The 27,254-nt window shown below is 38.7% G+C and overlaps 1 protein-coding gene across 1 annotated transcript in view; it reads left to right on the top strand.

The window, feature by feature from the left end:
• The first annotated feature begins 2,673 nt into the window (after nt 1–2,673).
• Nucleotides 2,674–27,254, top strand: part of ADAMTSL1 (ADAMTS like 1) — a 176,650-nt gene continuing 152,069 nt past the window's right edge. Inside the window, exons 1-3 of the mRNA XM_056514574.1 lie at nt 2,674–2,697; nt 2,817–3,197; nt 17,598–17,725. Of these exons, the coding sequence (XP_056370549.1) occupies nt 2,674–2,697; nt 2,817–3,197; nt 17,598–17,725 (533 nt within the window). The remainder of the gene's footprint in view (nt 2,698–2,816; nt 3,198–17,597; nt 17,726–27,254) is intronic.

Here is a 27,254-nt window from a genome sequence, read left to right as displayed (position 1 = left end):
GGATAGACCTTATCACTCTCTACAACTTTGAGTGGTCACTTCTCCCAAGAAACAAGTGGTAGGAGAAGAAGAAACAACGTCAAGCTGAAACAGCAGATGTTTAGATTGGATATTAGGAACTGAGCTGGGTGTCAGGCTGTCCAGGGAAGTGGTTGAGTCACCATTCCTGGAGGTAGTTAAAGATGTGTAGATGTGGTGCTTAGGGTGCTATGATTTATTGGTGGGCTTGTCAGTGTTAAAGTAAAATTTGGACTTGGTGATCTTAAAGGTTTTATCCAACTTACTGATTCTATGATTATATTGTATAATAAACTCCTGTCTCCCACCATCTTTCTTCATGCAACATTCCCATCAGTTGGAATTCCATGATCAGGACACTAGCAGAATATATTGAACATAAATATAATTCCAAAAATATTTCCCTATCTTAGATTATACAGTTGTCTATAGAGTTTCTGTATGGATGAGAAGAATATCCTATTCTTCCTTTTAAAAAAGACACATTTGCCAAACTTGAACAATAAATATCCAAAATGAGGTATTAATAGGGGGTTTATGTAATGTTAGTGCAACATCTCTAGTTTAAAGTCAGATTAAGAGAAGGAAAGAAAATAAACTACATAAAAAACCTCAAACACATGGTTATGAAAACATCTTTGTTAGTTGTTCCATCCATTATAAGTCACGCAATCATAATTGCAGCAGTCTTGTCTTTTTTTTTTTTTTTTTTTTCTGGTGTTTTTTTTTTTGGTTTTTGTTTTGGTTTGGTTTTTTTGGTTTTTTTTTGGTTTTTTTTTTGGTTTTTTTTTAATTAAGCAGTCATGATTCATCTATTCAATATTACAAATCTTGCTGTTTACATTTTAAAGGTTGTCTTGAGAATTTAATTTACAGGAATTACAGGAATTACTGTAAGTACTTCTCCAATGACATTAATCTTGTAGAAAGGGGAGAGTATGATATGAAAACATGCAACAGTAGGTAGATGTATGGACATCCTTTTGTGCTGCTCTCAGTGTGTGTGTTGACACTCCTGGTGAAGCAAAAGATATGAGGGCTTTACTTTGGGGGGGATAATGGTGTTATTTGTAAAAGATATGCTAGATTTTTAGTAGATTTGTTTAGTTTCCTGAATCTTCGAGGGCAATAGGAGAAGTCATAATTTCTTCACTGATGTCAACCTATGGTTGCTTCTTTACTTCTGACTGTACAAAGTGGTCCATCCCTCTCCTTTCCTCCATGAAGAAGTCACTGAAGTTGCTATAGAGATACATAAAGATGTACTGAACGAATCTTAGAACCTGTTTCAGACCTTTTCTTATCCCTGCTATGTTCAGTCCAGCTAGTGCATTTTCCATCATAGCCCCTTCCTACTGAGCCTTTTCAATCTTTCTGACCCTGCTTCCTTGCCTGCCAAGTCCAAAGGTACCCAACCAAATGGCTGCTGGGGAGTGAAGGCTGAAATCTGTTTATCCCACTCTTCCCAATTACTTTCATTTCTTACTTTAAATCTCTTCTTCAGCCTCATTTCCTAAAGCCAATCTCCATCTAGTTGATATCTTTTCTGTTTTGGCCTTCAGATGTCTTCAGTGTTTATATTTCTGTTCCAAAGCCAGACTCTTCTATCCTCCTATCTGACTTCTCAACATCTGTGACTCTTTTTTTTTTTTTTCCACCCAATTCCTTTTCTTTTACAAAGTCGGTATCACTCTCCATCTGTTCATCCAGCTTTTCCTTCGGGCTGGTTTTAATTTCTACTGATGCACAGTTCTCTTAAATTGTCTGTGGTCTACCCTTGCTCCTTTTTCCTTTCTGTCCCCAGTCAGAAAGCCTTCTGGCCCTTGGCAGAGTTTCCTTTTCCTTTGCTAGGTTCTGACTTCAGTCACTTTTAAGACTCATGGCTAGCACACTATTCTCCATCCCTAACACACATGTACCTTACTTTTCTCCACTGTCTGAGCTTGCTGATGTACCAGAATCATGACTTTACTGGGCTTTCTATATGCCCGTCTGGACGTGCTGTGCCCTGCAGCACCAAAACTGCAACTGCAAGGCATCCAGCTCAGCCCCATGTGGGAGAATACCTACTGCTTTTAGAAAGTTCTTGGATCCAGTTTGCAATTTCTCCTTCAGAAAATAAAATAAATAGAAAAAAAAATAAACAAACAAAAAACCTTCAAAAAAAATTTTAAAATGTTGGATAATTTAGGCAATGCGGAAGCATAGGCAGGCAAACTAAATGAACTCTGAACAGAGTGAGAGCAGTTATTTGAAACTCCTATCTGTCAAATTAATACTCAAAAGGCAGAGTTCCCACCTTTCCTGAGGTGTGTGAGTCTTTGCCTTTCTGTGCAAAATTACTCCTCCAGCAGTAATCCAGTAATCCAATTTTCCAATTCAGAATAGGTTTTCTTCCTCAAAGAAGAAAAATGTAGTTACAGAAAGACTGTCACTCAGTCCTGTTAAAAACATTTTTGCTTTACAATTTTAAAGTGGAGTCAGACCCCTTTATTGCTGAGCAAACAGCGTAAAAGAGAGCACTTTTCTGTAAAGAATACATAGCTTTAGCAAACTGTGCATTCTCCCTGGAGGAAGTAAGCATCTTCCAACTGGTGCTTTTCATGGCACACGTTGTGTATGGACACAGATTGGGTTTCCCTCCTGTCTGGGACGATGCGCGCTCAGGAGCTCCTGCCCGTGAGCCGTGAGTGTGAACGGAGCTCCGGGAGCTGCAGGCAGAGCGCTCCCTTCAGCTCTGCCATTCTCCTCCTCCTCCTCCTCTTCTCCCGCTCTCCTTTTCCTTCCCCTGCCTTTAGCTGCTGCGCTTTCCCCAGACCCCTTGGCTTTGTTGCTCTGCACGTCTGACTAGCGGGAGGGGGTCTGGCCGAAGGCCGGCTCGGGGAGCGCTTCCCGCGGCCCACGGCAGCCTCCCACCCACGGCCGGGCCGGGAGATGTGAGGGGGCGCACGGAGGCGGGGAAGGGCGCTGATGGAGGCGGGGAAGGGCGCTGTGGAGGCGGGGAAGGCGCTGATGGAGGCGGGGAGGCGGCGCTGAGGGCTCGCCCCGGCGCTGGGGGTGACAGCGGGCCGCCCCGCTCGCCGCTCGCCGCCGTCCCGCCGCAGCCCCGCACCGGCCCGGCGATGGAGCGCTGCCGCCGCACAGCCGCGGGCACCCTGCTGCTGGCCGCCCTCATCCTGGTAAATGCCGTCCCTTTCCTAAAATATCTGCCGCCCGTAGCTGGTACTGGGTCTGTGTGCACGTATACGGGTGGGTATGTTTTTCATCTCTTAAGATCGCAGTTGGAGAGCGTTTGTTTTGAACAAGTAATTTTAGTGTTAACCTCTCTACAGCAGTACAGACTTGGAGCCTTGATACTGTGGGTTGCTGCAGGTAGAACCAAGGAGTTGATGTTGGCATCAGCTCTCTAAACTTGGAGAGCAATGATCTGTGAATGGTGATTTAACTGCCTGGGATTTAGAGAGGAGCTGTTTCTCTGCTCTTTAAATCAAACTATATAGCGCTGTAATGCTCCTGGAATTTTCTTCCTTGAAATAAGAAAATAAAAATATGATTCACTTTTGCACATGAAGAGAAAACAGGTACAACATGTACTGAACTTTTTCCTGAAACCATCTTAAACGAGCTCTCATTATTTCTGTGCCTCATTACAGAGTCAAATTTATACCAACCTTTGAAAGATACATTCTGTGATACCTGGTATACTTCAGGGCAGTAAACTTAATCATTGCTATATTATTTTCTTGGATACTTCACTTTTATCCTGATAGGATCTTACAGCTGAATGATGTACCTATTCTGTTTGATTGACATTATATGTTCCATTTTGCCTCATACTTAATTTTATGAGTGGTATGTTGGCAATCAGAAAACATGCAGAAAGGATATTAATATACATATGCTTTTGATACCAGAGTCATCTTGGCATCTATATGCTGCCCTTTTCTTAGAATTTGACTGAATGCAATAGTTCAAATAGCAAAGCATCTTTAAGAAATACATGAATTTTATAGCACCTTCCATCTTCTTATTTATCTGTGTCAACCAATCTATAGTAATCATTGCAAAATAATCTTAACACAATTTTTAGTAGCCACATGGAGACCTAAACATTAGGATAACCTTGTTCAAAATGCTTATTTTAAATGATTGTATTATTTAAAAAACTGAACAGCTTTTTGGATAGAGTCACTAAATACTATTTAAGCATTAAATGAGAATGCTGTCTGGACTGATCTGAAAATCTTACTTTGTTTAAAAGTCTATTTTCCATTTATAATACTGAATTCACACAAAATGGCATAAAGTCAGCATAGATTCTTTTTCATTTATGAAAATGAGATGTTTGTAACCTGATGACTGTAATAAGTCAGTAATGACTGAGACAATCCTGCAGGACTAATTTAAGGAAGATCAACAGGAGATATAACTCAACAAGAATGTGTAAAGACTAGGATTTGGCCCAATGTTAAGCTTGAACTCATAATATTTGTACATCACTCTGCTGCTTGTGAATTAAGTTCTCAGTCCCTGATTCATGAAAATAAATAGTGCAATCTGCTGCCAACTATTATGCATTATATTCCACATTATACTCCTTTTTATTTGTATGACTTACCCTGTCTCTAGAGATTTCCCCCCACCTCTCACCAAATCCCTTTGTACCTTAAGAATAGTGATGTGAAGCAAGCTTAACTTTCTTCTTTGAATCAGACCATTCTTTTGCTCCTTCCATAGTCAGGAAAATCTCTCACTTGCTTTCAGCAGGAGATTAGGTAAACATTCCAGTATTTGACTTACAGCTTGGCTAGAGATAGGAATAAGTTGTAGGATACCTTGGTATACTTATTCTTACAGTAATTTATTGCAGCATGGGTTCACCAAAGGCATGGTAGAAAGCTCATAGATGTTTTTTGAGAAAAAAGCAAGAAGTCATTAAGTCAGGCTGTGACCTGTCTGTTAGCATTCTCGAGGTTAGCCTTTAGCCAAGTAGACAGAATGAGTTTGAAATCTCTAACAATCAGCATTTGGATTTGTGTATCACCTTGTATCTCTTCTAAAGGCCCTATCTTTCCCACAACAACCAGCACCAGCAGCTTCTTGTCATGTGGCACTCTAGTTACATCACCAAAAGTTCACAGTTGCAAGCACCAACATTACTCAACAAATGCTTACAGGATTGGTCTTAGAATAATTTATCACACTTTCCTAAATTTTCAGAACAACACAGCGGAGCAAGGTACCACCTAAACTCTTTGTTAAGCATGCTTGCCTCAGGAGGGAGCCTGCCCAGCCCAGGATTGTGTACAGGCTGTGTACATGTGACGCTAAGGCAGTCGAGCCCTAGCAGCCCCACAGGCTGTGACAAGTCCACAGGCAGCAGCAGCAATAACCTCTCCTCTTTCTCTCGCTAGCAGCTGCCTGGAGTGGTGTAGCAGTGAGTGCAACTCACTGCTCCATTGGGGTCCTTAACCTTCTTCAGGAGAAATTTTATTCATTTTCAGTTGAGTGGTGCTTGAGTAAGATCACTGGAGGTCCCTAGTGTAGTTTAATAACTGTCTCAAAATTTGCTCCATACTCAGAGAACCAGTTTCCCTAGCATTTATATGGACTGCGTATTTTCATGGCTACTCTTGAGAATCTGAGCCATAACACTAGGGTGCTTGTCTTGAAAAAGTAGTATGAAGAGTTTCTCTTTCCAGAGAAAGACCAGATATTTGTAGGATTTTGCTTATTGCTCCATGAACTTTTGCATGCTAAGTAAATACTATTTTTAAGAGCAACAAAAGAAAGCAGGCATTTTGTTCCAGAGATTTGCCTTTCTGTTGGTTTAAAAATAAAAGCCTAGAACAAGCAAATCACAGTTGTCTAACTCAAAGGAATGTGGCCAAAACCATAACCAGCCATGAGCTCAGCCGAACTAGAAGTCAAATCACGTCATGTCAGAAGGACATTTAAACACATTTGCATTTGTTATTTGCATCTTTTCAGCAGCTTTTTTGAGCTCTCTTTGTTGCTGTTGTGATACTTACAGAAGTAACACTAGGGACTGTAATAAAGTACATGTGTTTTTCTGCAGGACTTCTTTATTTTGCTGTGCTAATTTGTACATGGAAAATAGTCAAATACAATAGTCCATTCCTTCCAGGCTCTTTGGCATTGCACTCCTCTATTATCTAACTGGGTCTGTCTTGGATGGCCACAAGTGCAATTAGCCAGTGAAATGAATATGTTTCTTGTTTACATCTGAATGTATAAAGCTTGATGGTTTTCCTTTCATGTGTAGATAGGTCTACCTACTGCTGTGTCTGCTCATCTGTCTCTACAATTGTAGGTATATATTAAAGGGTTTTTTTCCAGTATGAGATCCAAAGAACATATATTTTCATGCAGGATCATACGTATGTATGGACTAACATTTGCTCATATCAGTTGAGTGAGGATGAACTGAAATGCAGAGTTCAGCTATACAAAGCTGAGATTTATTCATGTTCAAGTGAAAATATCTCACCATTGTGGTTTGGGACCCATGCTGCCACACTTCAGATATGTCATGTCTATAAAACAAAACCATTTCTTATAGGAAGGACTAAATGTTACTAAATATCTATGGTTATAATTTCTTCCTGTATTAGAATTCTGTATTGGAACAAATTTTACTAACCTCTTTCTTCAGATTCTTGAAGTACAAAAATTACTTCTTTTTCTACCAAGTGCAGAATCTTGCGTGAGGTAAACTAAAGTTGTGTGATGAAAGTTTTTTTGGTTTTGGATTTTAGTGAAAGGAAGTCAGCACTTAATGTAAGCAGTTAAGCTGCTGGTCTGCTTCACCAGTGTCACTAAAGTTTAATGGGTTCTTTTAATGGCTTTGCTAGATTCATAGGGCTGAAAAAGAATGATGAAAGAAGGTATGACATAGAACACTGTGGAGAGTCTGATGATTGGAAGGTGGTCACCTAGTCATGGATCTGTTGGCTGGACAACTTTCAATACTCAGAAGGTTCATGAGTCAATGTAAAGTCTGAGAAGGCCACATGACCAGACTAATAATTCTTCAGAAGAGGAGTATCGATCTCTGCATGACTAAATTTTCACTGAAGCAAATGAAACCCTAATCCATTATAACTGAGCCATTAGGTGTCCAAATAAAACCTCATGGTTTCTGTTGTATTGTCAAATCTGCAGACAGATGTTTTACTTCTATTGCTTTTCTGTAGCTATTGTCTTAACCTTGTAAGAAAACTCAGAATTGTATGGAAAACAATTACATGGGAGAAAAATGGGAAATTGCAGTCAGAGGAAGGAAAAGAATGGTAAGATCATCCTTATGGAAACAATTTAAAAGCTAAAGGTATTGGAAAAAAAAAAAAAAGAAGTGAAGACATACCAACCACCAGCTGCTATAATAACATGATAGGGAACAGGAAAAAGAAAAATAAATTATTTGTCTCAGCCCAGGCCAAGGACAGTTCTAAAATAAGTCTTCTCATCTGGTGGACAACAACTAATCCAAAAATTGTCATGAGGTGTTTATTTCATCAGAATATCATACTTGGGTATGAACCATAATTTCTTCCTAATTCTTGTATAGGAATAGCTAGTTTCTGCTGTTGGCTTCTCCAACTTTTTGCATCACCCTATGGACAGAAGGCTTGTCTTAACAGATGGCTGACCAGTTTTGCACACTCAAGGTGTTACAACATGTTCTAACTCTTAACTGTAGGTTTAGGCAAATGGGGGAAGTAAGCAGAGGATATATATTCATGGATGAGATCTTCTCTTAGGTCCTTAGCCCTGCGTAGTGTTGAACACAGACCAATAATAGTCAAAGCTCGGTAAAATCTGATCCCTTAGATGTCCTTCTATCTCAGGGAATGTAAATCATTTCATCATAGGTCTGAGATTTTCTATCATCCATCATTAAGTACCCTGTCTAGAATTTCATTCCATGTATGACCACTTTTTTTTTCTTTTTTTTCTGTAATAACTAAACTTTTCCAAACTCCTAAGTTGGGTCAGACTGGGAGGGGAGGGAAAGCAGCGTGTGTATTTGTGACATTTAACTTTCTTACAAAGCCAGCATATGTAGAAGTCTTAGTAGTTTTGCCACCTGTGGATTTTTTGGTCGCTGCTTATAGGGGCAGTCCTTCTAGCTGTGCAGAGAAATAAGTGGTATGCTCACTGATTCTACTATCCATTAATCTTCACATTGTTTCCACTTTAGTCTTCACTGCCGTTATGAAATCTCTTCCAAAGCTTCAACCTTAAAAATTTCAGCTTTCCAGGGACTTCTCACAGAGGAAGTTCAGCAGAGAGGGTGTCAGGGTAGAGGGAAAGGTTGTGTGATAATGTAAGACATCCTGAAATAAATTCCAAGAGTGCGCAAGAAATGAGACAGGAAATTATATGCAACTTATAATAAATTCAAACTGTTGCATAAAATAAATATATTCATTTTGTTTCCGTATGAATACACTGTGTGGGTGTCGAATTTCCCCTTCTAGCTTTGTTGGCCATAATCTCAGCCCCTGTTTGAAATTTGCCAGTGTGTTGTTCACATTCTGCACTGTATCAACAGAGCCAGATATGAAAGGAAGTAAAGGAAGTAATAAGATCTCCTACTGTTTTGATGCTGGCATCAGCTGGGTGAATTATTTATTTATTTACTCACTTACTGGTTATCGAAATCCTGCATTTCTTTCGGTCTGAATTGTTAAATGCGTGAGTTGTTCAGGGTAAACCTAAGGGCCCTTAACAAGCCCAAGAGTGTCTTCTTTTATTGTAAATGTCTTTTGAGTATTTTTTGGACAGCATTTTTCATATTTCCTGTAACTTTTTAAAGGACAGAGGATTTTCAAGTTCCTGTGGTTTGTCTAATATGTCTCTTAAAGTTCCAGCCATGTTTTAAAAACTAAATATGTGAATTAGCTGAGGGGGAGAGGGAAGTATTGTAAAAGAAATATGTGAAACAAAAAATATGAATTGCTATAGCTTTAACTGTAAAACTCTGGCAGTCCAAACATTAGCAGTCTTGTCATTCTCCAATGGGCTCATCTACCCATCAGTGCTGGTAAGCGTTATGTTGAGTGGGAGTGTCTTACCACCTTACTAGAACTGGAGACTGACCTAGAGAGAAATGCATATCCTTTCTGTGTTCAGAATATGGGTGTGTCAGTTCTGTTGAGTACAGCAAGTGAAAAAATATTTTGATCACATGGGATTAGAGGGCAGCATGAGAGGAGTGGTAGCAGCTTATATCCTAACAAGTGCTTAGCCACTTTCATGTTGGCAGTTCAATGTAAATTCATGGGAATGGGAAAACAAAACAAAAAGCAAAACAAACAAATAAAAACAAAACCAAACCTGTTCCTTCCTTCCTGTATTCCTGCCTGCCTTCCTGCCTCCCTTCTTTCTTCTTCCTGCATACCTTCCTGCCTTCCTCCCTCCCTATTTTTTGCATAAATATTTCACTTTTGGTTTTCATGCCTCCACCAAGGCTAAAAGTTTCAACTCTTTATAAGGCTCCTTGTTGTTAAAATAAGCACATACATGTCTCCATGAGGTAACTGAGGGGGATGGCAGACTATCAGAAGAATAAATTTTGTTTTGAATAAAGCTCGTAATTGTGGATGTTATCAGAAATTGCACAAGTCTTTGGAAAGTTCTCTTCCCTCGTCTGAAATGCCTCCTGACCAGAGTGTCATTTGCCTGTTGCAACCTATGTCACTTTGCCTTAGTGCTGTGATCTGCTCCAGAGGAGGCTAAGTCTGAACAAAATCTGTGCTGATGCAGCAATGTCTTCTAGTTCAGACTTTCAGAACTGGGGTTTCTAAAGCCAGATGACATGGTGTTTTGTGAGGGGGCTCATATGGAACATTGTGATCTCACAGGGGGTTAGGTTAGGAGGGTGAATATATGAAGATTAAGGTCACTTTACTGAAAAGGAAATTGCCAATATAAATTTCTTCAATGTAAATGTCTTCCTCCTTGGGAGACACGGTGGAGCTTTCAGTGTCAGGCGTAAATTAGCCATTTTTTCTTGAAGCTGATGAGCACAGCCAGCTCATACTTGCATTTCTCATCACTTAGAAAACACTTGGCATGCAATAGGCCTCATCACAGCTTACAATTATACTTTTTTTTGATCTGCTTTCTGTGTGCCTTGTGTGCTTTTTCTCTGCACACAGTTCTTGCTACATGGAAGACAAACCCAAAGTCCTAGAGTGCAAGATGCACTTTTGAACCCATTCTGTTGGGTGGATTCCGAATTCTGAAAAGTGATTTCACCTATCCTGCATGTGAACCAGTCCTAGCCTTAAAAACCCTGAGTCAATAAGGCGACAAGTCTGAGGCTGAGCCAGCTCAGACTTGCTCTGTATTGGATCACCCATGCCTGGTGTTTACATGAGCACGGCAGGATTTAAATACAGCAAAATGTTGTAACTTCAGTCTGCGAGAGCAAGAAAGAAAGCTCTTGCAGTCACATTGCTCTCCTGGTGTGTTTTTACATGTGGGTAAGAGGGGTGAGAGATAGGACTGATCTGAGGTTTATAAGGCACTGCTATAAAATGTTACACAGAGCTCAGTGTGCACACGTAGAACTGATATGGTGTCAGCTCCATCCTCTGCCAGCAGCCCCCTTCCCGCCCCTCCAGCTGGCTGCTGCCCTTCTGCAAGAAGAAATGAGCTCACATTTGGCACATTTCTCCTGGGATACAGCTTCCAGTCCAGGTTTAGGAATGGCTGTTTAGCTCTTAATGTCCTGAGATGGCTGTTAATCGATTCCTCCCGTGTTGCACACTGGAAGCTGTGTCCTGCCATATTCACAGCACAGCTCAATGGTTTGCTTCAGGGCACTAGAAATCCCTTGGGACTACAAGGACAGCACTGGCAATGTTCTTATCCTTCTGAGATGAATTGATGTGTGGAGATATTGATGTAAGGGGAGGTGTAGCTGTGTACAACAGTGAGACTACAGACACAGTGTTTTCAGGAGATCGGTGTGACACTTCATCCTATTGCTTGTGCAATAGCCATATCAGGTCAAGGAAGGGACGTGAGGTTATTGCCCTCTCAATAAAACTTTGCTTTTCAAAAGGAAAACATACTATATTTTATCTTTCTCTGGCCCCCTTAGTAATGAATTTGTCTTGCTTGTTAAGAATAAGAGAAGACAAAAATGAAACACAGCACTGAAAGGACTAACACTGCAAATTTTTACTAATGTCCCTGAACTGAGCTACCTGGATGTGTATCAGCTGTTTGCGTTTAGGATAAAGAAAAAGCCACCTATTGCTCTTTCTCTGGAGCAGAATATGCACCAGGAAACTGCAAGAATATCTTTGTGAGATTTCCTCTTCAATCCTCATCAAGGTGTCTTCCCTGTTTCTTTTAAGTGATGGATGATTTGGGGCAATAAGAAAGAGTAAATTAAAAACAATCCAGGAAGATATTTGGATTTTATTTTGTTGTTGTTGTTGTTGCTGTTTATTCCATTTTAAGAGACTGAAAAAAATAAATCCTGGCCTATTTATCTGCACTAGCAAAATTTGAGCATAATTACCCAAAGTTCAGAATAAATGCTCACACGCCTGTGCTCCTGTGCCAGTGCCTTTCTTGGGGTTTGGAGACACTCAGATCAAGGGTTCCCTGTGCCAGGGGTTTTCCGTAGGAAATACTCTCTTGATCCCCTCAGAAGCCTTTTGCTTTGACTTGCAAGTGAAAGGGAGGCAAAAATTCCTAAGTTAATTTCCAAGACGGTGAAGCCTGGGGCGAGTGTGATGGTACTGCTCAGCTCACAGTTGCATCCCCAGTAGAAGGGAGCTGCTCTTATCCCTAATTCCTCCCACAGAACTGAGGAGACAGTGTTTGAGGAATAGCCACTTTCACCTTAAGATATCTGATACTCATTGCAGCTACTTTTCTTCCCAGGTTGTTTGCCAGGAAAAACACTGCTGTAGGAGTATCTTGAACAGTTCCATAGGCATCCTTTTGACCTGGCCATATGGAGCAGCACACAGTTGTTCATGGCAGCAGAGGAACTTGTGGTCGCTCAGCAGCTCAGGTGCAGTAGACAACTCAGGCAGATTGGGTACAAGGGCATTTTCTCTTTTCATCCTTTAACTTCTGTGAGAGCAGAGCTTCCATTACTTTGGTTTGCATGTCAGGTAGGCAGGATTTTCTGGTTTGTATGGCCCTTCTGGAGGCTGGCTGGGTAGCAGGTCTGGTGGCAAAAGTCCTTTTTTTGCTTTTATATGGAATACAAGACAATGGGAAGACAAGCTATTTACCATACTAGCTAAACGGTGTTCATCTGTCCTGACCCTGAATCTGACCTTTGGGAAAAGAAAATAGGTTGAAGTCATTAATTGCTAAGGCTGACTTGGGGACCTCTGAAATGAAAAGATACCTCCTTGGAACTGAAGAACTATTGTAATGGGAAATCCTAGTGCTTTCAGGGAAGCATGCTGCTCAGAAGGATGAGGCTTAATTTCATAAGCCCTTTTTTTAGTATGGTACAGTTATTCTGGAAAGTAGATGTGCTTTGGTCATACAGTACCATTTAAAATTATGTGCAACTCTTTGCTTAGATGATTAAACATTTTCTTTTTGTGCATTGCAAACTTGATACGAAATTTTCAAGATATTCACTTTGAAAAGTTTCAACAGTTAGTCAGAAATGTCTTGCATGTTAACTTTTTTTTTTTTATGATGATTACGACTATTAATTCAACTGGCCATGAATTTGTTCTGCCTCACCTTTTTTCAAAAGCCAGAGATTTCTAAACAGTTTCCCATGTGGGCTTTAATCCAGCTGTTAATTTGGATGGAATGCAATAAAGATACAAAACATTGTGCAAATGAAATCTTATAAACCATACATTTACATTGGTTGAAGCTTTGAAATACATGGTTTTTTAAAGAGTTGAAATCACTGGCCTTGTCCCCTTCTATTACACACCTAAGGAAATGCTGATAGCAGTTTCTTCCAGGTTCACTACAGACAGCATTTCAGTACTGTGTGAAGTATATATTTAATCTCAGTGACAAACTAACATCAAAGGATGCTCAAGGATTACTCACAGAAGAATGTATGGCTTGTCAAGGATTCCTATAGGGATTCATTTAAACTTATCTGAAAAGTCCAGGCAGAAAAACCATTATACAAGAAAAAAATACTAATTTTCTGTCCCTAACATGATTTTTACAGTAGCTAAAGGCAAGTTTAGGCAGTGGCCTCAGAGGAGCCTTGTATATTGTCACTGACACTTCATCATACCCTGAAACAGTGGGGATATGATAAGAACCAGATGATATAAATTTATTAACCAAACTCAGTGGTTCATATTATCTGGGAAATAACTGGCCTAAATTCTGTAGAAATGCTGTAGTCCAACAAGAGTCTAACTGCATTTTTCACTATCTGTATTCCTGTTCAATCTAGGAAACACACTGGGTGCTGGAGAAAAGGATTTCAGCAGCATTTTTCTTAATGAGGAGGAAGACTGGATGCCTCAGAATCAGAGTAGAAATTAAGCCACATGATCTGCACTTATACACACGCTCTTCTGTGTGACACTGACAAATAGTTGAATTTTGTAGGTATAGCACTGTTCCAAACAAAATTTTAAATTCAATTCCAATATGCGACTAAGATTTATTTTCTTGAGGTTGAACTTCTTTTTTAGACTTCAGGACATGAACAGAGGTCATGCTGCTCTCCATTTTTCTCCTTCTATGCACTTGCACACATGTGTACATATATGCTTTTAAAAGAAACCTGGTTCTTATCAGGAATGCAGCTCCTTGATGTCCAGGTAGTTGTTGTGATTTAAGGATCTGTGACACTTGCATTTCAGATAGTCTAAAGGATTTCTGTGTACTGCAAGTGGAAAGGGTAGGAAACACCACTGAGTAGAACATGAATGCCTAAACACTGAAACTGGATTTTTTAAAGAATTTAGTTTAAAGCTTTTCTTTTTTTTTTTTTTTTTTTTTTTTTAACTGCTGTAAGCATCTTCATCTGACTACCCTATCTACTTACTGAGAGTGATTTCATTTTTAACACATGATCCTTTTTGCTTTCTGGTCCAATAACACAAGGTGTTTTTCTTGTTTCTAATTAGGCATCTCTTTGGGAGTCCTCCTGCACATTCCCACAGAAGCTGAAGTGTGGTTTAGTAGATGCAGAACCACCATCAAAATTAGATAGTAAGGGATAAGGAAGATCTGGTTTTGATTAGTGCTAGCAGATTTATTTGTTTATATAGGTCATCAATAAGCAAATTTCTTAAGATTGGCATTTGTGACTTGATACTTCTGATGTCAGGGCATCCTGAGGTTTGACTGGACAAATCAATGGGTTTTCCCTGGGAAGTTCAGGCTGACATCCTCTCGGAATGGACAGAAGGGATAAGGAAGGTCTTCTGATACCAGCAACAGGGCATAATGAGCCTTGATGACTGCTTTTTGCATCTTTGACACACACTGGCATTTTCAAAACCACCGATCTGTAATACTGCTGGCAGAGGTAAAAGTCTTTTTCTGTGATGGAACTGTTGCTTTAAGATTTAAGTGGTGCCAGATTACTCTTTTCAGCTTTAAGAGCATATACTCCCCTCTACTTTTTTTTTTTTTTTTTCCCCATTTTTTATTCCTTCTCTTTACTCTTTATGGCCAGAATTTCAGGGCTTTAAAGAAGTATTGTAGGATGTCTTGCACCACAGAACTCTTGACTGCTGCTTTAATGTAAGATCTTAAGTTTAGTTCATTTTGTCAAAAGTGGGTAGAAATTAACTACAAGTATAAGCTACTTTTGAAAAATCCATGCTAGACAATGAATTCTTGGCTAGTAATTGTATATATATCCTTTGAAGCTGGAATAAATCCGTAATGGAGAGTTGTCTTCCAATTTGAAATGACCTTTTGGGTATTGTTAGAATTTCAAGCTCAAGCTTAACCATGTAGCTCAAAGGAAAGAAAACACTCTACTTTCTTTAACATTAAACATGGATAGCATTGAAATTAATTATGTTTATTCCACTTATTAAAAGAAAACTTGGAGCCTGTTCCCTGTTGAGATCACATGTTTTTTGGGAATATATAGGTCTTAAAGCAAATTTTGGAATGCAAGTAATAGGCTCGTGGATCTCCTTTGGGTGGGATTGCAATTTATGTCAGAAAAATTTGGTCCCATAGAATGTCCAGTTGTGCTGATGATTATGATTTTTGGTGGGGTTCACATGAGTTTACCTTGCAACCCTTTTAAATTGTGTCTTAGGGTTTTCAGCCAAGGGTGAATGATCAGGTCATTCTCCTGTCTGCAGTAAGAAGATGTATGTTTTTCAACAAACTGGAAGCACAAACGTGTGTTTTAATTTTAAGAAAATAAAACTGCAAATATTCATTTTTATATCATAAGAATTGCTCTCCAAAAAGCAGTCAGATGAAGTAACTTCAGTAAGTTGTCATATCTTCTCCTGTCTCAAATGTAAATCTGGAAACTGAGTCACATGTAGTCATAATCAGAACCTGATAACTTATGAAATTTTAATTTTTACATTCACCATCACAATTGCTGTAGTTTTTGGTTTGTTTTGGGGTTTTTTTTGTGTTTTAATAAAGGTAAGATAAAATGAGTGTGTCAAGTAATTGTTACATACTATGAGGCAGGTCTCACAGTATCTCTCATAGACTGAATTAATTTTATTTTTTACTCATAAATAGCAATATTCAAGGCTGATATATTTCACTATATTTCATTACTACTAGTCAGCTTCACTGAAGGTAAAATTATTTGAGTGTTGAGTTATCCCTTTGTCTCAAATAATCCCAGTGTTGCCAACAATGAGGAGGTCCTGGTTGATGGCACAGCAATACCAGCTGAGCAAAGGGGATTTTCCTGCTCTACTTTTGCACTGAAGTGGTCTCACCTCGAGTTCTGGGGGCAGTTTTTGGGTGCCGCAATATGAGAAAGACATTAAGCTATTAAAGAGTTCCAAAAGAGGACAACAAAGACAGTAAAGGGCCTTGAGGGGAAGCTGTGTGAGGAGTGACTGAGGTCTCTTGGTCTGTTCAGCCTGGAGGAGACTGAGGACAGACCTCACTGCAGGTACAACTTCACTGAGAGGGGAAGAGCAGGGACAGGCACTGATCTCTGCTCTGTGCTGACCAGTGACAGGACTTGAGGGAATGGCCTGAAGCTGTATCAGGAGGAGGTCTGGGCTGGATATCAGGAAGAAGTTTTCACTGAGAGGATGGTTGAACACTCTGACCAGTTTCCTAGGGAAGTGGCCACAGCACCAGCCTGACAGAGTTCAAGAAGTGTTTGGGCAGTGCTCTCAGGCACATGGTGTGACTCTCAGGGTATCCTGTGCAGAGCCAAGAGTTGGATTTGATGATTCTTTTGGGTACCTTCCAGCTCAGTATCTTCTACAATGCTATGGAAGCTAAAGCTGACTTCTGTAAGTGATGCTTGCCAATGTCTCTCTATTTGAGGTGTACCTATAAAGTCTCCCTTGCAGCATTGTTTTGCCTTCTCATTAATTTCAAGTGCAGTTAGAACTGCTCTTCACCACGTGATGACCCACATGGTCAAGCCAAGCTTTGAAGGAGAACACTGCCTATCTCCATCAGACACAGGCATTTTTGCTGTAACTTTGCAAGGTTAGTCAGTTTGTCCAGCAAAACCACACTGCCCATGCGGGACAATACCTATCTAAATCATTTGTGTCCTTACGAATCTATGTTTCTGCAATGCATTTGCATGAATGCAAATGAATGGTGAATACAGGTATGACTGCTTTATTTGAGGAAGGTACTGCTGTATGTTTATGACTTAGTCCTCAAAGAGATGAGCATTTCTGAATCCTTCAGTGTAGCTTCTCTATGAAGTTGTTTGAGCACAGCCACTGGCATTAACAATAGCACTGTCTAGGTCTGCACTTGACATTGGTAACTCGTGCTCTTTAGGGAATGTGCATTTTCTTTTTAAAGTTAGCGCACAGTAGGGATGAAACAGTTAGGGAAACTTTGTCAGGCAAGTTTCATAGATCTTTAGACAATGAAGCAATGATAGTTCAAATTCTTTATGGTAAGTGCATAAAAGTGATTTTATTGAATGCATTTTTAGCACGTTGATTCACTATGTTGTGTTTCAGTTTTTCCTTAGCAGCATTTTGGAAGGCACCTTTCATTATGCCTTTTCATGGCTTCTAACAGATCAGCAAAACTTCAGAGCACAAGGTCTAATGTCTATAATGCTCCATTTCTTAATCAGAAAGAAAAATCAATCCTTTGTCTGCTGTTCAAAGAGCTCTCTTAGAGCAGTCTTCACTAGCCTCAAACTGAGACAAAGTAGGATATTCAAAAGATCAAAGTTAATTCATACACCATTCACTACTAAGGATCTTGTTGTCAACCAGTAGGCGCATGCCAGAGAGGAACAGATTTATTCAATTTATTCTGTGCTTTCAGTAACCAGGATGATATCCAGTAAAAAGCGAGGTTAAACTAGCACCAGCAATTATGAAGCCTAAATGTTTTTATCTGATTGTTTTTTTCCTTCTCCCTCTCCTCAGAGCTCCAGAACAGCTCGCTCGGAGGAGGACCGAGACTCGCTGTGGGATGCCTGGGGCTCGTGGAGCGAATGCTCACGCACCTGTGGAGGGGGGGCCTCGTACTCACTGAGACGCTGCCTGACCAGCAAGTAGGTGGCTGAATGGTTCTTACTTTGTTGATGGAAAAATGCAACCTACTCGTGTGTGTCAGACCATAAGAACTGACCAGTGGAAGTCTTGACCTACATTGACCAAGTCTTGACCAAAATTTCCACACTCATGTCAAAAATTTATGTTGGTGGTTGTTTTTTAGTTTGGACAAGCAGCCAACATGCTTGATAAGACAACACCCTTTAAATATAGCAAGAACCCATGGAGATAAAAAAGTGGTCTGGACAGCTTGAAAGGCTGCCATCTCCTGAAGCTGAAGCTTCCCTCCACTTTCACACTTTAAGCAGTGAGAGTTGTCCTCCACTCGTACCAGAATACAGATAATTCACTATATTTAGTACCCCACAGCCTCAGCCACACTGACTATAAAAGCAACACATTAATGTGGCATCCTGAGATATATAATAAAAAGTAACAAAGCTCCAAAGGATATCTCACAAATTAAATTTCAGGCAGGAAGTTTTCAAGCAAGGCCCTTTCCAACAAACAGAAATAAAATGGTCTGGTATAAAGGTGAATTCTGGGTACCCAGTGAGACATCTGAGATTCTATTCCTACAGTTGCTAGCTTGCAATGGAAAACGAAAACTCATTTGACATCTTTTCCACTCTGTATTTTATGTAGGTTTACTTGCAGAGTATTTCTAGCAAATATTATTTCTATCTACTTGAGGAAAAAATTTTCCTGCAGTAAACATGGTATATGTGATAAATACTAAGAGATTTCTGATAAAGTATATGAAGGGAAACTCCAGACCCAAACCTTTATGGTTTACTGCCATCTCTGATACCTTATATATTGTAGGATAAAAAATATAATACAATTTTCCATCCTATGTAGTTTATTTCATATTTTTATTCATGTGCTTGTAAAACTGATGTTAATATAACAAGCAGCAGCCATACAGTCCAAACAATTTCCTCTGTCTGACATTTTAATATGTGATGTTGTTTAGTGAAGACCGGAAACAGCATAAGGCGTTGAACCATAACACCAGAATAGGATATTGTGTATTTTAGCTTTATCTGTGAACAGTCTCCTAGTAGCCCCATTTATTGAATTGACTGTATGCAAAAGTCTGCTGGAAGAAAAGACAGGCAAAGGTGTCTTTTGAAATAAGTGCAAAACCAGTACTTTGCTATTCCATTCCCATGGATAAAAAAAAAATAACATATATATATTTTAGTTTTAAATGCGAGACGATATTCTAATACCTTGTTAGTTTCATGGCCGGTTGTGATTCTGCATTCACCTCAAAAAATCTGAAGATTGAGAGACAGGAACTTAATTTTGATCACAGGCTATAGTTTTCCATACTTTAAAAAAATAGATGACCTTCAATATGTTGCTTTAATGTAAACATGAACCCAGACATACCAGGAGATCTGGGGAATCTGAGCAATAGGTGTATTCTGTCCTCCCTCGTCAGAACTGTCTGTGTGGTTCTAGAGGGTAAATCTTGGAGTTCCAAATAGTGGTAGTAGTTGACATGGTCTTCTCTAATGTGAGAATAAACCATTTCTAGTGGACTCTCTTTGATTCTTGTGCTATTCAGGAAGACTGAAGCTGGGGACCAGTGGAACAGGGAATAACCCCATAATTCACATTAAATTGTGTTTCATACATTACCTTACTACAGTCCCTTTAGGGCACAAGCTGTGCTTCCTGCCTTAAGAAAACAACCACAAACTATGACCCATTCAGACATGGAAACCTCCAATTTTTGGGATAGAAAATGGGGAGTTAATAAGATATGTGGCCTTTGGTAGCCAGTAGCAGTAAATCATAAATAGTAATATTTGTCCTGGAATTAGCACTCGATCAAATTTGTGATAGTTTTTCATTTTCCTGGTCTATGTGCAATTGTTAATGAAGTAAAGGGTTTAAATTATTAGTTTTTCTGCTAAGCAAGCATTTTAAGCTGCTAAGTCGGAGAGGGAGCAGGGTAAAGAAACTCGTCAAAGGTTCCCAAACAAGCTTGTTCACATGACAACTTCAAAGCTGGCAAGGCTTGGTCAAAATATCCATCTCTGAGGGAAAATTTCTTGGTCAGTACAGCTTATCTCATGTATTTGTTGTGTGTAATTTTACTTCAGCTTGAAGGAAGATACTCTATTCTTCTGGCAAATGAAAACTGGCAACACATTTAGAATAAATTGGAACAAATTAATCCTAAATATTTCTTATCCTGGAAGAATGTTTATAATGCCTTGTATCTTTTAGTTCTGTATGAGGTGACTTTCAGAGCATCACATGAATAGAGAGAACCTAGTGCATCTGCTTTGGAGAAATGCAAAGACTAATTGCCCATTCCTAAATGCCATTAATATATATAGCTAAATAAAGGAAACCAGCTTTCTTTCCAGCTTATATTTGCCAAAGTTATGTTCATACTTGTGTTGTTTGTTTTGGGAACATGTTTTGTGTTAGGCCTTCACAGTTGTGATGAAAGAATGGAAAGTGTTAGTGAAAAATTCTGTATTCTTGTGTTTTACATTGCAAAAATTTCAGGGTAGTGGCTGTTTAACAGTACATTTCATTAGAACAACTGGTTCTGATTATGATGAAGACGTTATGATAGTGATATAGATATATATGCCAGTCAGGGCATATGTAAATATTTATAAATACAAGCAGACAGGGGTTGTCAGCCCAAGTCAAATGTATGTCTTGGTATCCCATGCTGACAGCAAGCACTGGATCACTCCAAGTGCAGAATAAACCCCAGGAAAATAAAGTTTTACTAATTAAAGTACCAAAACTCAAAGGATTAGTCTTTTCATGCTCTTTATACACATTAACTCTTTCTGATGATGTAATTTCTGATACTGTTGTTATTTACACAAAAGGACAGACTCCCTTTAAATGTTACTGGGTTTTGCCTCAACTCACTTGAAAGTGAACCTCCGAGACTAATTATATATTAGGTGGAGGGGTGAGTATTTTTATAATTTTAGAGTGTTTTGCCCTTCAGATTTCCTATCTTTTTTTTTCTTTTTTTTTTTTTTTTTTTTTTTATAATGAACTGCCATGAGCACCACTTATGAAAACCTGTGCAGAGGAAAACCATAGACCACTCCTGTTTTTCTTGAAGGCCAAACTGCCAACCCTTGAGCTCCTATAGTGAAGATAGTTTTATTAGATATTTGCTGCTTTGCATGCAGGGGTTATGAAAATACAGGTAGAGAGGCAATGCAATATGGACTTTGCTCTTTTGTTTGGAATCCAACTCTTATTTGTTGCATTCTATTGATTGTGCAGCATTGCTGGCATATATCATCTAGCATAGTGATTGATAACAACTCCAGTACCTTCGCTCCAGGTTTTAAGTGTCCATATTGCTTCAAGCAAACTCAAAAAAAGTAAAAAAAAAAAACCAGGTGAATTAAATATCTGAAATTCATGTGCATTTATTTCCTGTACTGGGATACATTTTCAAATTGTAAAACAAATTATAAATCCCTCTATTCATTTGTTCACCCATACTGATCTAAAAATATTCTGTTTTCTGGAATTGTACTTTATGTATTGATGAATAGTACAGTGACAGTGATTTTGCTCTGTCTAGGCTTGGCAAGAAGATAATTGTGATTCTTTTTCCTATCATCTTCCAAATTCTCTATCACTTTCTTCTAAAGTTAGGCTGTGTGTAGCAGAAGATAAGCATGTCCTAGAGACTTTGAAATTATTTTTGCTCATACTACATATGTAGTCTATTCTTCAAACTGCTTAGAAATCCTGCATATTACTCTTGTTTCTGTTTATGAAAGAACATGAAGCAGATAATAATTTGAGTGTACAGCAGAGTGCTGAGCTAGTTTGGAAGTCCCATGGTTAACGAATCTGAACTAAAGGGCCAAAATTTTAGATCATCACCCTTACCTCTGGGAAATAATGTGAAAACTTCTGAATAAAGTGGAGGTTTTCCAACACTGAGTGAGGGTTTTATATTTAGTAGCAGAAGGAAGTCAACATTAGCATTTCCTGACAAATTTCCCTCAGTATAAAAGTGTCCAAGATTTTAAAAAAGCAAAACAAGACCAAAAAGCATCAATAGGACAAAACAAACAGACAAGGAAAAGCACACATTAAAATTAAAAAAAAAAAAAAAAAAAAGTGACAAACATGAAAACATGAGAGAGTTAATCCCAGCATTGTTCATACGCTTCATACTGTCTGTATTACTGATTGGAACATATTTTTCTTTCCTTTTGAAATACCTCTCTTTCTTTCTTCACCTGATGGCTGTCTTTTGGTAATCCAAGTGAACCACAAATATGAAATTGCCTTTCTGCTAGCTTAGCCCCCTAAATTAGCTGAAGTGATTCACTTGTTTGGTTGTTCAGCCCATTGCCATTGCATTCTGCAGAGTGAAAACAGCAGATCTACATAAATGACTCTTAGCTTTGTCATTTGACTTGGTTCATAAAATAGCAACCAAGGACCAAAACCAAACCTCTGAAGGTTTGGTTTAGTAAACTAGCTAAAATAGCTAAAACTGAGTCAACTTTATGATGTATGCATTTTTCGTAAGACAGAAAATGCCTAAAATAAATTAGATTTTTTTTCATTAAGGAGTAATATTTTCTAATATTGATCGCACATATCAAACATCCAGTGGTTTTTGTTTGTCAGATGATGGAATGTTATTCATGTTAGTTCAAAGTTAAATAAGATAATAATATAATAATAATTAATAACACTTCTGACTGCATTGAAAACAGGATACATCAAATACTGGATATTTGGAAAAATAAGTTTCATCTGTATAAAACTCCTATACCAAAATATTAGCTACTGTTGCTGCTCCACAAATGAATTTAGAATGTAGTCCCAGCAAGTGTCTGTGACCCTTCTTTTCAGACTGCATTCAAAGTCATCTGTTTCAGGGGCTTTGATTCCCAGAGATTCTGAAGTTTTTCATGTCTAACACTGATAAAAGATCCTTTAAACTTTCTGAGTGGAATTTACAATGGTGCAGTTATGTAGATTGGGAGTTGCTTTTTTTGCCAGATAGAAGCTGACATGTATTCTTGTAATTATTGTGTGATGATATAAATGCAGTCTGCTCTATCCTGGCACTACTAAATAAGCCAGATTAGGCTTTTAAGCATTTATGAAATGTTCCTATATTAGTCAAAATAATCAGTTTAGGTACTGTAGGGTTTTATGACCTTGAGAATAAGCCCTTTTCTAGTTTAAAATCTGCAGAATAAAGGGCTAAATATTTGTGGACAAATGCTATCAAACTTGTTGAATGTATCCCCAAAAATACATGGCATTCTGTTGAAGTATGCCACATCATTCATAAAGGGTAGAGTCAATGTCATAAAATTCATGCACTATGAAATTATTCAGGAGGCTGTTTCTCATTACCTTGTTTAAGGCTGTATCTGTATACTAGTGTAGTATATTGCTTTCTTCAAAGACCTTCAGGGTACCTGAATTGCTGTTTTTTCTGGTTCAGTTGATACTTTTAGATCATTTATTCTGTAAAGGACATCCTCCATGACATAGTGTATGATTCCAAATAGCTGGAAGAAATTTATAGTTTCTTTAGTTTTTAGGTGCTTCTAGCAAGGTCTGTGCCACCTAGCAGCATTTTGAAAAGAAATTTATTTTTCTATTTATCCGTGATTAATGAAATCTGTAATTATGAGAAGTTTGAAACCATTTTCTGGTTTCATTCAACTTTTCCAATTTTTTGAGAGAGGCTACAGCTCTCTTTCTAATGGCAGAAGCAGCAGGCAACATACCTGAGTCAGCATGTCAGTATAAGAAGGTGCAAATTTCATGCAATGTAAATCAGCATTGTAATCTGTGGAGTGACTGCTCATGGTCTTCAGAAAACCAGTCAGACACACTGTTCTGGCTGTCCTAATGTCTGGCTTCAGTGCCTTGCTGAAGTAGTTTAAATTATAGAAAATGCTTTCCTAGTGTTTTCCTGTAGAATCCCTTGCTAGACCTGACAGAGATTTTATGTATTGATGTTTTGGGTGGGAAACTGGTGTGGTAGAATGAGCAGTACTCAGCATTGTATGTGCAGGTGAGTGGTGGGTATGGTCTCCATAAGTGCATCTCTCTGTTGAGAAGTAACCTACCAAACAAAAACGTCTATGAAGCCCTCACTCAGATGATATACTGTTCATATGGCCAGGTTCACTGGAGGAGCTCTCAGCTGTTCATAAATCCTTCAATAAATCTGTTCCTGGGCTTAAATTAAAAATAATTAAATCAGTCGGTCTTTGCATGATGTAGAGTTTTTGTAAGCCTTAATTGCTGTAAGAAGCAGAAGATGTGATTCTCTAAAGACCCAAACACTAGATTGTACATAAGAAATTTCTGTGGAGGTGAGCTAACACACATGATTTAGGTTCTCCCTCAGAGAATGGAGAACTTGCAATCCTGTTCAGCACGTTTGTTTTATAAAGACCAGCTGCAAAACCTGGATCCTGCTCTAATTTCCAGAATGTTCAGATTTGGGGTGTTAGTAGTTTTGGGTCTGCATTATGTTCTATCTGGTATATTTGTGATATAGTAGTTTTGGGTCTGCATTATGTTCTATCTGGTATATTTGTGATATAGCGCAACAGGTGAGGTTTTATACTGTAATTCTTTCCACTTAGATTGTGAAGAGACATCTCATCTTTGTTTTGCTGAAAGGATTTTTTAATTATCATTTTTGCTTTTATGCCTTTCTTGCATAGTGAAAAGCATTCACACTGTAATTGCTTTCTGTATATCTGCAACACGTTATATGTGCACATCTAAAGCTAAATACACTTCTTAAAATATTCTTATATAAAAAAATACACTGCAGTGATGAAAACATATGTGAAACTAACTGCTGAAAATAAACAGCATCCTAAAAGCACTCTGACAGGTTTTCTTTTGTATTATCCATTTTTTTCTTAAATTGGATCTTCATTATTTTAAGTGAACTAGCCAGTCATTTTTTCTGAATTTAGGGATGTTATTTAATGCCAGATATTACTTAGAAAACAACCATCAGTGACTTGGAATGAGACAAATAAAAACCTAGAAATAAAAATTTACCAGAAGGACACTGTGCAAACTGTATTAAAATCTGTGCTAAATTCTAATAAAAATACACCTACAAATCAATGAGATAGCTGGCCTTGTTATATAAGGAAATTTAGTTCAACATGACTTTGCTCTTGTGAACCCATCTGTAACCTTCACATTCCCAGTCTTTCTTCATAGGAGAGGTGTTTCACCCCACTAATTATTTTTGTGACCTGAATCTGCTCAAACAGCTCAGGCTCTGTCTGTTGCTGGGGACACAGATCTGAACACAACTCTCCAAATGGGGTCTCATGAGAGCATAGTGGAGGGAGAGAATCATCTCCCTTGACTGGTAGCTGCTCTTCACTTTATGCAGCCCAGGATAAAGCTGGCTTTCTGGACGGGAAGTGCACACTGTCAGCTCATATTTAATTTTTCATCCACCAGTATCCCCAAGCCCTTCTCTGCTCTTGGTCAGTTCATCACTCAGTCTGTATTTGTACTAGAGATTCCTCCCATGCAGGCTCTTGCACATGGCCTTGTTGAGGTGCACATGGGGCCGTTGATGCTAAGTATAATATCAATGTCAGAATTATTGATAGCCTAATACCAAGGTTGTGAAAAACATTATTTATTAAAAGGTTGGCCTTTCGTGGCCCCAGATCAGTACACATGTTTTTATTTGCCTTGCTGGTTATCTTCATGTAGTGACTGAAGTTTGTATTTTGCCTCCTGGTTGTTTATTTTTTTGACTGCAGAAGAAAGAATATTCATAGGATCTGTAACTAAACTTGCCAGGGAAATTTGGCTTGTGCATCCATGCCCACTTTCCTTGTCTCTTTTCTTAACTATTTATGTACCTCTTCTGGTGTTTCACATTTCAACAGCATTCAGGAACTTGTAGGAGAAGTCTGCAAAACATAGAGAATAAAAGATTTCTACAGATGCATGGCAAAACATACCAGTGGATCTCAAGAACCCACAGTGGCAGGAAAAGTGCTTATGTGCAAAAGGGCATGGAAAAATCTTTAAAAATCTTTTTAAATTATTGTTGTTTGAATGATTTAGGCATGAGTTTAGCAGACCCTACCAAATAGTTTCAAAAAGTGAACTCCTTGAAGTCAATGCAGATCTGTGTCTCTGTTGTTCATAACAATTTGGTGTTCAGGGCCTTCTTTCTAATTTCCTTTACAGGAGACGGAAAGAGTAAAAGAGACTGACTATTCCTCAGAGAAGCACAAACATAGAAATTGTATTGAGAATGACAGGGGGTCATAACAATGTGCCACATTTGGGAAAGAGGTGAGAGCAACAGTGTGAAGAGAGGTAGATGCAGGATGGTGTTTTCCCTGTATATGTAGCCTGACTTCATGGCACAGCCTGCCTAAGATCTCATGGGAAAAGACAGACCCACGGCATACTTATCTCACAAGTACAATGCATAAACCAGCATCTGTCCCAGAAAAGTGGCTATCAAGGGGTATGAAAATAAGATAGTAGAGATTATTCAGTGTTGCATCAACTTCCAAACCCTAAGTGAAAACCTAGTGAACAGCTGCATCAAAATTCATATAACAAAAATAACCTACCCATGGCTCATAGTTGCTTATTTATGTGCAGACTTGTCTCTTAGGAAAAGCAATTCAGATTCTGATGACTGCTGAGAGTGGCAGGAGTTGATGAGGTCCTCCTCTGAAAATCTCTTTGATAGTCCTTGGTAATTACAGATAAAGGCAGCTTTGGCAGGGGGTTGCTATTCTTTCTGGCATGGATTTTTGCAAGGCTTCTAACTCTAGCTGAGCACAAATACACATCTACTTGAGATCTTTGAGGAGGGGAATAGAATTAAGTCTCTCTATAAACTGGAGCCTGGAGAAATAAATACCAGGGGTTTGGGTTGTTTACATTAAGAGAAGTGAATATTTTAATATATTAGAAATTGTTAACCTCTTTCAGAAACTTTACTGGAAAAAAGTGACTAAGTTTAAGGAATGAAACATGATTCCCAGCAGCTTGCTTTTCTTTCATATTCACGTGATAATAATTCCCTGTCAAGCCAAACCCTCAGCTACCTTTTTCCACTGAAAAATCCCCTGCAGTGTAGATAACAGAGAAGGCTAAAAGTACTGCTTACTTCTCTCACTCTTTCTGTACTCTTCTAGATGAACTTGGCATTTTGGTTGACTTCTGAGTTTTCCTACTGGCTGTGCGTACTCCTTGTTGGTAGGAGATGTCATTTATATCCTGCAGAGATCAGAGGATAAGTGATGACTGTATCTCACAACATGGGCTCAGTAATCTGCCATGATCCTTCCTTGCATGATAAAGGCTCAGTGCTGTGGAATTCTGCAAAGTGTCCATGCTGAGATATGTGTGTAAATCCCGTGAGTTTGAATTCCAAAATAGCTGCTTGTGCTTAAGAGATGCTGGAATGCTGTCCTGAGGTAGGGTAGATCTGAAACACAAACTACTATGCAAATC

Source organism: Oenanthe melanoleuca, chromosome Z (genome assembly GCF_029582105.1).
Source record: "Oenanthe melanoleuca isolate GR-GAL-2019-014 chromosome Z, OMel1.0, whole genome shotgun sequence".
NCBI classification, from domain to species: domain Eukaryota; kingdom Metazoa; phylum Chordata; class Aves; order Passeriformes; family Muscicapidae; genus Oenanthe; species Oenanthe melanoleuca.
The sequence above is the reverse complement of the archived record's forward strand: the minus strand, read 5'-3'. Positions and strand labels throughout refer to the sequence as shown.